This window comes from Myripristis murdjan, chromosome 5, assembly GCF_902150065.1.
Source record: "Myripristis murdjan chromosome 5, fMyrMur1.1, whole genome shotgun sequence".
Classification (NCBI taxonomy): Eukaryota; Metazoa; Chordata; class Actinopteri; order Holocentriformes; family Holocentridae; genus Myripristis; species Myripristis murdjan.
Window position 1 is genome coordinate 18624009 of NC_043984.1, and position 10292 is coordinate 18634300.

Genomic DNA, 10292 nt, shown 5'->3' on the forward strand with positions numbered 1-10292 from the left:
CCTAATACAAGCCTATTTGTGTCTGTGTCCAGATTTATAATATGAAGTTTTATTCTGACAGAATCAAAGATTTTTTTCCTGTTCACCAGTCTCGCCTTCTTCCTTCTTTTCTTCTTCTTCCTTTGTTGCTGGATTGTAGCCAGTATGTGGCGTCCAGGCAATTGAATCAGTAACAATGAAGTTATATTATTTACTTATATATATTTACAAGTTATATTTCTTTCATTATATTGAAAGACATTAGGGTAAATTAACACCCAGCTCCTTTTGTTTCCTTTATCTGGTTTCAGTCATTAAATTTACTCTGTGGTTATGGATGTTAAGTGGTTTCATATCAGTGTGTGAGCTTGTTTCTCAGGTAAAGGAGGAGTTGAACGCTTTCCAAACCTTGGCTGTATAAAAACACCTATAGGCTGCCCTCTGTGCATTGTTCAGGGTCACTTCTGGAAGTGATGAAGTCTGCTGTTGTGCTGCTAGCCTTTGTGGCCATTGCAGAGGGCCTTATCAAGTAAGAGATACATTTTCAAGGACAACTATATTTTTCCTGTGTGGAGGCTGAAATAATGGTGGCAAGTTATATTTTTTAATGTGTGATGGGCTGCATAGTATTAGTACTGTTCTGTTTTGAATCCTTGAGAAAATGTGTGCTGCAGCTAAACTACCCCGGTCAACGCTGGGATCACATTTTCTACAGGGCACAGAGCCTGAAATGATCCATGTGTTGCAGGTTTCATGTGTTTGACTTGTTTGTGCAGAATCCCCCTTTTTAGAGGGATGTCAGCCAGGCAGGTTTTGGAGGAGAAAGGCCTGTTTGAGGAGTACAGGAGGAAGTTTCCCTACAACCCGTCTGCAAAGTTTCAGCCTAGGGTTGACCAGAGTTTGGTGCCCATCACCTTTGATCCAGAGGTAAGTCGCACTGTAACCACACTGGATTGTATGTCCTGTGTGACTGCAGCAATTAACGGACTAAACGATCTTCTTTTGGATGAAGATGACGTATTATGGAGTCATTGGCATTGGGACTCCACCCCAATTCTTCAAAGTCCTTTTTGACACCGGCTCATCTGACCTGTGGATACCTTCCATAAACTGCACCAGCCCTGCTTGCTGTAAGTGTTTTATTTTATTTTATTTTATTTTATTTTATTTTATTTTGTTTTATTCAGCAGGGACCAAATACATAAAGTTATGTTGTTATGTTATGTTAAGAAACATAAACCTCCAAGAAGTCTGATGCATTGTACAGTCATATACACTCAGTGTAATTTAATTATATGTCTATTACTGAGGTTGCAGTTTGCAGAGGTCTTGTACTGGACCACATTACACTGAGAGGTGTTTCTGTTTTTTTGTCCTCCCTATTTGCATACATGAAGGGGGACAGAGTAATTGAAACTTCTCAATAAAATGCAGTCCAGTACAACAGCAGCACTAACTATGAGCTCAATGCCAAACATAGAACTGAATGAACACCTCTATTACTGTGACAAAAGAAAACCTGAGCATTATAGGCAGCATAAAAGTAAAACTTTATGGCATTTTGTGTTCCCAGTCCTTGAGCAAGTTAGGCAAAGTATGCATCATAATAAATTATTAGAGATTTCATTACCTAAAAATGTGATGACGCAAAAAAATCATAATTTGGTATTAGTTCATGTGCAGGGGAATGTAAACTAGCAAAGAGTTCCTACTTGCTGTGGTATTTCTTGCTGTGGTGTTTTAGTAACATAATTTTTTGTGTTTGTTTTAAGAAGTCAGAAAGAATCATTTGTAAGAAACGATCAGTAAGATATTTAGTTCTTGCTGCGTGCTTTAACCATGCCAATTCATTCATTTTGAGCCTATGTGTTTTGGTACCTTTATTGGGAATATAGGATGATCTATTTTTGACAGTAAAAACAAAAATAAAAATCGGCTCCTGCTCCCTCTTGCCTGTTTCTGTCCTGTGCTGCTCTGTGTCGGCTGTCGCTAGATGATCACGCCAAGTTCAACAGCACAGCATCCTCCACTTTTCAGGCTGGCTCAAAGTCTTTCTCCATCTCATATGGCACTGGTTTCATGTCAGGGATTACAGGATATGACACCATAAAGGTAAGAAAAAAGAGGTTTTTATGTCCTTGAGCTGCTTGTGTCATGTTCACACCAGGCACCACCTTCAGCAAATATCAGCTCACAAACTAGGAGTTAGTCTCTGTTAGTCCTCTGTTTCTGATGACACTGAAAAATAACATATACATATATCCATAGCACTATATAATGTGCTTCCAGACAAGATGTCTTCACAGAATAATGTGGTGTGTTCATGATTACTTCATTTCAAGCCATTTGGGAGCAAATTATACACTGTTATGGATCCTCCATGTCCATTTTTATGTTGTAGTATATCAGGATGTGCATGGAATCTGTTCATTTGTTCTGTGACGTTGAGACATACAATATGAATCCCACCTAATCTGGGATTTTTCCTGTCAGATAAGTGACATATATGTGGAGCATCAAATCTTTGGCCTCAGTCATTTCGAGGCGCCTTTCCTTGAGGCCGTGCCATGGGACGGGATTCTGGGTCTGGCCCTCCCTGGCATATCGGTTGAAGGAGGCACGACTGTGATCAATAACATGTGGAACCAGGGCAAACTCCCGCAGGACTTGTTCTCCATCTACCTCAGCAGGTGAGGCCTCCTCTGGGTCAGGAAAGGGTAAATATAGCAGTCTCCAAGGAGGGATTAAGTATCTACTTTCTTGTACACAAAGCGGTGTTTTTTTATGCATGATACAGTGCTTATTTTCTTAGCAATTATGTTGTTCTTTACCACCTCCAGTTCTGTGGAAGGCAGTATGTTAATCCTGGGAGGAACAGACCCTCTGTATTTCAGTGGAGGCATCAACTGGGTCCCTGTGCACGGTGCCACTGGCTTTTGGGCTATTATAATAGAAAGGTAAGTGTACAGTGAAAAGGGACCATCTATTTATCTAGAGGTTTGTTCTTGTAATGCAGAATATTTGATCTTTAACCTGCATGGGCCTTGGAGGTTATTGCTATGTTGAAGTATGATCAGTCTTAAAGGTACACAGGTATGTTTCTATACTTGTGTTTTATGGTATTTTTATGGCATTTTAAACCACATCACATTATATTTGACTGTACAAACTTTCCATAAAAATGAAGTTTCATTGACTCGATTGATTGAGAGCATCTACACAATTCAACAGTTGCAAGCTTGATGAGAGCTTCTATCTGTTGCAGCATCACCATCAATGGGAACACGGTAGCGTGCTCTGGGTCATGCCAAGCCATCGTCGACTCTGGCACTTCTCTTATTGTTGGGCCAAGCAAAGACATCAACAACATCAATGGCTGGGTGGGAGCCTACACAGACCAGTTTGGTAACGAGGTAGGGAGCTGGCTTCATTGTTCTGCATTCCTGTCAGTTTGTCTAATATTAAATGTGACTGAAGTGACTGAAATGTGACTCCACTGAGTCACAAAAAATGACAAAACTGCGGCAAACTGTGTGTCTGTCTAATAGGCTGTCGTGAGCTGCAGTAACCTGAATGTCATGCCTGACATAGTCTTCAACATAAATGGCTACAGCCTCTCTCTTCCTCCGTCAGCCTATGTCATGCAGGTTGGTCTTTTCACACACGCACACACACACACACACATTAATATATGGAGAGACAACATTCGATAATAGTTGTGTAATGCAATAACAGCCTACTCATACATATATTGAGAAAAAGCCCACGTGAAAATCCACCTCATTTAGATATTTGGTACCACTTCACAAAAAGACTACCCTTATAAAGCACTTATTAATGGCTTATGATCAGGTTGTAAACACTATAAATCATTAATACGCTGTTATAACACAGTAGGTAAAAACTCAACTCTGTGAACAAGATACCAAGGAAAGCTGACTGATAAAGTAAAGTAAGCTGAGCAACTACCAAGGTGTGATATTTAACAGAATAGATGCAGTGCAGCAGTAACTTGATCTTGCCAAATAGTGAGCCTGCATCAATAATAACCTAATTATAACCATTCATAAACCCTTTGTAATGGTATTCTTATTGTAAAGTGGCACCGGATATTTCAGTGTTATCTAGTATATATATATATTTTTTAATATTAAACTGAGATAGAAAAGAAAACATTTTAAATAAATATCTATCCCCTGCCTGTCACACTGTCTCTCCTTTCTTCAGTCGTCGACATCTCAGTGCAAAACAGGGTTTGAATCTGGCAGCTGGATCCTTGGTGAGGTCTTCATGAGGCAGTTCTACACTGTCTTCGACATCGGAAACAACATGGTGGGCTTCGCTCAGGCTGCTTGAAACCATGTTGGCTCAAAATTATATTACAATCATTTGTCAGAGGCACTGGTCTTTCCAGAAGTGAGAGAACCGGAGATATTCAAAAGGTGTTTGCATGTCTTAATATAACCGCAACTCATGGCAAAGAAAATTATCCTCCAAAGGCATTCAATTGTGTGAGTGAAGCTAATGAACATGTATTTTTTTCCAGACGTTTGAGCCTGTACTTACATCTGTCAATGCAAGAGTCAGTCCAAATGTTTTGTTGTAAAATGGATCTTAGTTTTAATGTTCCAGCATTTGTCACAAATTTAAACACTGAATTTGGTGGCCACTAGATGGCAGAGGACTCTGAAGTGCACCACTGTCATTACCCCACTTCATTTGACTCTCCTAGGAGGGGCCTGAGGAAAGGATGAGTCATCTCAGCTCGAATTTAGTCTTAAAAACAGAAACACCTGCCAATCACTCATTGTACGGCGGCTGAGGTTTGCGTTCACGCCATCTGTGGCTGTAATGTACAGTGATCCGAGATTTCCCTTTAGGCTGGGGGATTTGTTCTAATTATAAACTATGATTTAATACCCAAAGGGCCTTGTGCATCATTCCCACCTTTCCTTTTTTATCACGTGCATGGACACAGGGCTCATCTACAGTAACAGTTAATCCTGCTATACCTCGTATGAACACTTTCATTGTGTCCATTTTAACTATTTATGATGTAATTTTTTCTTTTCTCATTCTGAATTCATACGTGTGTAGCCCTGCATTTTCCAGCTGATTAAAGCAAATTAGTATGTGTAATACAACACACCTGGCCAGAGCTGCATGCGATGTGGGTAAACATGGTAACACAGGACACTATAGGCTGAAATTACTGAGATGAGGGCTGCACTGACTTCCCTCCAGGCCTCTTCAATCATTAATCGACTGGAAGAGTCCTTTGCTGTTGCAGCAGGTGAGGTTACAGAGTGCAGCATCTGTCAGAAAGACGAGCCCACTGCTATACAACACTGTGTAACATTCATGAGGATGCACAAGTTTGGTGCATGTGAGTGAGTGAGTGTTTTTATTTGAAATTTGTGCATAGAGCTATATCTATACAATCTAAATAGCACAAGATTGGCTGATAAGTTTCATATGAAACACCAGAATATCTGCAGGGAAACAAAAAAAGGATCCATTTGAATCCATATCCCATTTGCTCATTTCTCAGCAGTGGCTGTCCCATCCTAGGCAAAGACAGGCAGAGGTGAGGGAATGCAGGACAGCGTGTTTGCTATGCATGGGGGAGGTCTGATGGTAAACAATCCAAATAAGGGTGAAAAGACAGCGACACCAAACGGTGCCAGAAGAAAGTAAATCGGAGGGACAGGTGCAATAAATACCACTCCCTGGGCGAGGAGTGTTTCCGCTCCAGTGATCTGTGTGGTCTAGCATTTCACCCTCAAGTGACCAAGGGCAATACATCAGGGTAATAATGAAACACAAGCCAGCGGGATGCGTGCCACTTGGACCATTGAATCCCCATCTTGACATCTGTGTACAAACATAAGCCTGACACATTTTGAGCACAATCACTCTGAAGTTCCCGTGTTTTTACTATCCAATCACTGCAGCTCAACAAAAGGGTCTGGTGGTGTATTTTGGTAGTTTTATGAAATATAAACACAGGAACAGTACAATAAAAGACAAGAGGAATGTTGTTAATATAATAGCAGAGAACATAAAATAAGACATTGCACATCACTGAGCATAAGTAAAAGATATGTTCCTGACTTAACACAGACCTAGATAAAGTCATCAACATCATTAATGACAGCTATAAGTGTTTTTACTATCAACACTGAACATATACTGCGGGTGAAAAGCATCATCATCAGTCTGAAATGATTCATTCTTTGGTTGAAGATAAATTTAAGTGGGAAAAAGAATTAAGAGCTTAAGAGCCAAGAGATGGATACATGAGCTACACGACTACATTAGCACAGATAATATGTGTCACTGCTGTCAGAATCAGCTTAGCAATCTTATACATCATCAAACTATCAGAAAAACACTTATGTTTAACATTCAATACACAAATTCCCATATAGATGTTTAACTGGAGTATTTCATTCAGTTACATTATCCTGAGAATGCACCATGAGAAGTGAAAGGATAAAATTGATTATGAGTGCATTTACATTGCTACATATAGTCTGGGACTGGCCTAATTTGCTGTTAATTTGCTTCACTGTTACTCTGACATTTTGCCTTAAGAGAAGGGAAATGAGTGGCCTCCCTTTATCCTGATACCTCAAATACAATGGCAGCTGTTTTAAGTTAAGAAAATCCAGTGGTCAAATTCAGTAGGTTATGACCTGAAACTGAGCTCTGCATGAATCAGTAACAGAGCAGTAATGCGCATTTCACCCTTTGAATTTCACGCTCTGACAACATCTGCACGCGACTCTGACAGTGTTATTATACTGTTCTCCTAAATTCACATGCACATCTAAGATGGAAGACATTTCTTTGTGATGACACCACACACTGTATTGCAGTCAAGTCAAAATGTGAGCCCATGGATCCTATAACAATACCAAGTTATTTTTGCATTGTAAGTAAAAAATGAGACCTTTTTCAAAGCTAAGTGCTACTTTTATATTTGCATTTCAGCTGTGACAGGCAGCCAAGAGGGCTTGCGTGTTCGCTGCGCTGGTAGCTGCTATTTCTGACCATGTTTATGAAACTGTCGGCTGGTTGGCATTTGCCAGTTTGCTTAGGGATGGAAACTAAGCCCAGCAACATGCAGTGGATGGTACTGGCTCTCATCTGTTTCCCCTGGGCAGGGCTGGCCTGGCTGCCACCAAGTATCCCATGTGGCTTGTTATCCTACAGAGAATCAACCACAACAACATAATACAGATCTTAATGGACATTAAGTGATCAATACTATCCCTCGCCTGGTACAAGAGGCTTCAAAGCAGCAAGATGGATTCAAGCAAGTGATGGACAATTTAATACCACTCCAATAGGATAGGATGCTTGGTACAATTATGCTACTAGTCTGAGTCTCTCTATATTAAATGCACTGTAAAAATAGTTTGGTAACACTTAAGAGTACAATCAGAGTACAACAATTAACGTTAGTTAATGCCGTAATAAACATTAAGTAACAGGTAATAAACATTAAGTAACAGTTAACTAACCGTTAACTAATGTGTGTAAGAATCATGTACAAATGCTGTTCATGCTAAGGTATTAATTTATATGTTATTTCAGGGTTATTGTAGATATTATTAACATTAGTAAATGCCATAATAATCATTAACTAACAGTTAATTAACCATTATGGCATTAACGTTAATTGTTGTACTATTATTGTAAAGTGTTACCAATAGTTTTATTACTGGAAAGTGAACTCAGTATCACAAACATCCAATCTAAACCGATATCCTTTGGATCCCCGACTGTCAAGAAAGTATGTGTAAACATAAAAATCTCAGAGCTACTAACTGGAAAACAATGGCTCTGACCTGACAGGAGGAGATAAAATCTGCAGCAGATTCACTGACAGGACAAGAGAGTGACTTTGAGTTTTAACATTCAAATGAGCTTGATTTTTTTGAAGTTTTCAGAGCCACAAACTGTTATATGTCTGTAGATTTCCCCTGAGCTCCGTTAGTGGAGCAGTTCCTTCATAACACCTTAGAGAAATGCTTTGAGAGAGACTTTTTCAGGATTATCACATTACATAAACTAGCCAGTATAAAGAGTTTGTTGATGATTAAGAGGAAGTTGATATTTTTGACTAGAAATAATTTGTTTAATTATATACCGCTCTGCTCCACTGAATCTCAGGTATACTTTACATAAAATTGGTACTTTGCTCAGTATTTCCTGCAGCATCAAATGGAAATGAAAACTTAGTGTGATGCATACAAGATGAATAAAATTATACATTTACAATATATTCATTTGTCTGCTAATAGTTATTAGTTGTATTTCTACTGATGTAAACAACTAGAAATCTCTTTCAGTGATTTCAGATACTGTATTTGGTCATTTGTGGATTATTAGTAACTGTCACATCAATGGGTTTAAATGAATTGCTGGAAAGGTTATTATGTTTTTAGCATTTTCTTAACAATAGTTATGGGGGGACAAACAAAATTGTGGATTTCAACTTCTTTGGGCATTATGTTTTGTTTTGTATGTTTTTTTTTTTGTTTGTTTTTTTTGCAATATTCTGATACTGATATTGCATTTGGTAATCTTAATTTTATTAATGTATTTTTTTTTTTAATAAAAAGTGCATGCTCTTGCAACAATGCCACCAACTGTGAGAACAAAATAAAGCTTTTACTTCTTCTAGCTGTGAGATGATAACTTCTGAATCTTGCATACATTCAAAGCTTACAGAGTTCTGTGGAGCAGCCATTTCCAAAGATGGTGGAGCGCCATCTTTGTCTCAACCTGAAGGCCGTGCGACTCACTCTCACACTACCATCGGGGTATCGGAGCACACGGAGCTAACGGACTCTGCGTCAGACCTCCTTCTCTCTTGGTTACCTTCCTGCCACTCCTCATCTTCCTCCCCTATTGGGTTCAACCTCCCGTTCTGCTCCAGCTGGTCCTTGGGTTCCAGGAAGGCCACATGTCTGTTGAAGAAATCCCTTGCCCCCATGGCACCGCACTCTCGCCCTGCCTCCTCGTTCACTTGAGAGATGCTGACAGTCGAGGAGTGAAGACTGTCCCTGGGGATGCTCTTGGCAAGGCCCTGGTTCGGGCAGCAGATGCATCGGCAGGGTGTGAGGTAGAGGTAGATGAGGACCATAATAATACTGGCCAGGCATCCCACCAGGGTGGTGTAGGCGGTCTTCATGTTCTCCAGCCCACCACTCATAGTGAAGTTATACACTACCACAGTTACATACTGCGTCTCGTTGAGGGAGTCGCTGGTGGCGTAGCAGGTGTAGACCCCTGAGTCTTCTGCCTTCAGGGGCCCAATCTGGAGGCTTCCATCATCAAGCATCACAGCACTCTTGTTCACCGGGGACACTGGGATGTTACCAGGCAGCACCCAGCTCTTCATCATATTTCTCTGTCTGGTGTCACAGTTCAGAACCAGGAATTGATCCAAATAGGCCTGCTCATCCATAATTCTGACCTCACTGCAGTTCAAAAAGACCTTGTTCAGATCCAGTGTGGCCACTTTTTCCTTCTTCAGTCCTGGTTTCACACAGGTGTGGTCATCCCTGAAGTCAATGGCAGAGCTGAGCTGCTTGAGGTGCCAGCGTGCCAGCAGGTCATACAGCTCACAGCTGCAGGGCAGAGGGTTATTATGGAAGTAAAGGCCGTTCTTGATCCAGGCGGGCAGAGCCTGGAGCTCATGGAGGGACAGGACCTTGATTCGGTTGGAGGAGACATCCAGGATGGTCAGAGTTTCCAGGCGGCTCTTCTCCTTCACCAGCTCTATGGGGAAACGTGAGATCTGGTTCTGGCTCAGATAGAGCCTCTGCAGGCTGAGGAGGCCAGAGAAGGCAGAGCGGTCGATCTGGGAGATGTGGTTGTTATAAAGCAGCAGCACCTCCAGGTGCTCCAGGGGCTCGAAGATGAATTCCTCCAGCAGCTGGAGGCGGTTTGAGGATAGGTCCAGGTACCGGAGCCTTGTCACATATATAAAAGCTTCAGTGGAGAGGAAGTTGAGGCCGTTGTGGCTGAGCAGGAGGCTGTGCAGCCGGTGGAGTTTGACAGTGGTCCATTCAGCACGTAGCCGGGTGATGGCGTTGAAGCTGAGGTCCAGCACAGCCGTATAGCGTGGCAGAGCCGTGGGTACTCCGGTTAGGTTATTCTTGGAACAGCTGATGATGTTACTGGCACACACACAGGTCTTGTGGCAGTCGAGGGGGCTTGGCATAAACTGCCCACTGATTCTCATCGCTGATATTAGTAAAGCCAGAGGTAGGATTGTGAGGAACCCTCTTCTACAC

General features: G+C 41.2%; 2 protein-coding genes across 2 annotated transcripts; one reads left to right on the plus strand and one right to left on the minus strand.

The window, feature by feature from the left end:
• Positions 1 to 449: 449 nt before the first annotated feature.
• Positions 450 to 4335, plus strand: LOC115359258 (pepsin A-like). The gene is made up of 9 exons (XM_030051625.1): positions 450 to 508; positions 756 to 906; positions 992 to 1109; positions 1973 to 2091; positions 2473 to 2669; positions 2820 to 2936; positions 3245 to 3392; positions 3528 to 3626; positions 4207 to 4335. The coding sequence occupies exons 1-9, from the start codon at positions 453 to 455 to the stop codon at positions 4333 to 4335; spliced, it is 1134 nt and encodes a 377-aa protein (XP_029907485.1). The 5' UTR covers positions 450 to 452.
• A 4269-nt stretch (positions 4336 to 8604) lies between these two features.
• Positions 8605 to 10264, minus strand: LOC115359625 (amphoterin-induced protein 1-like). Its single transcript, XM_030052179.1, has one exon. It carries the CDS (start codon positions 10238 to 10240, stop codon positions 8798 to 8800), a length of 1443 nt encoding a protein of 480 aa, XP_029908039.1. The 5' UTR covers positions 10241 to 10264; the 3' UTR covers positions 8605 to 8797.
• Between the last annotated feature and the right edge of the window lie 28 nt (positions 10265 to 10292).

Coding starts and splice junctions, on each gene's coding strand:
- LOC115359625 (XM_030052179.1), bottom strand. CDS start 10,240: ATGAGAATCAGTGGGCAGTTTATGCCAAGCCCCCTCGACTGCCACAAG.
- LOC115359258 (XM_030051625.1), top strand. CDS start 453: ATGAAGTCTGCTGTTGTGCTGCTAGCCTTTGTGGCCATTGCAGAGGGC. Junction 509..755: donor ATTGCAGAGGGCCTTATCAA/GTAAGAGATACA, acceptor TTGTTTGTGCAG/AATCCCCCTTTTTAGAGGGA. Junction 3,393..3,527: donor CAGACCAGTTTGGTAACGAG/GTAGGGAGCTGG, acceptor TCTGTCTAATAG/GCTGTCGTGAGCTGCAGTAA.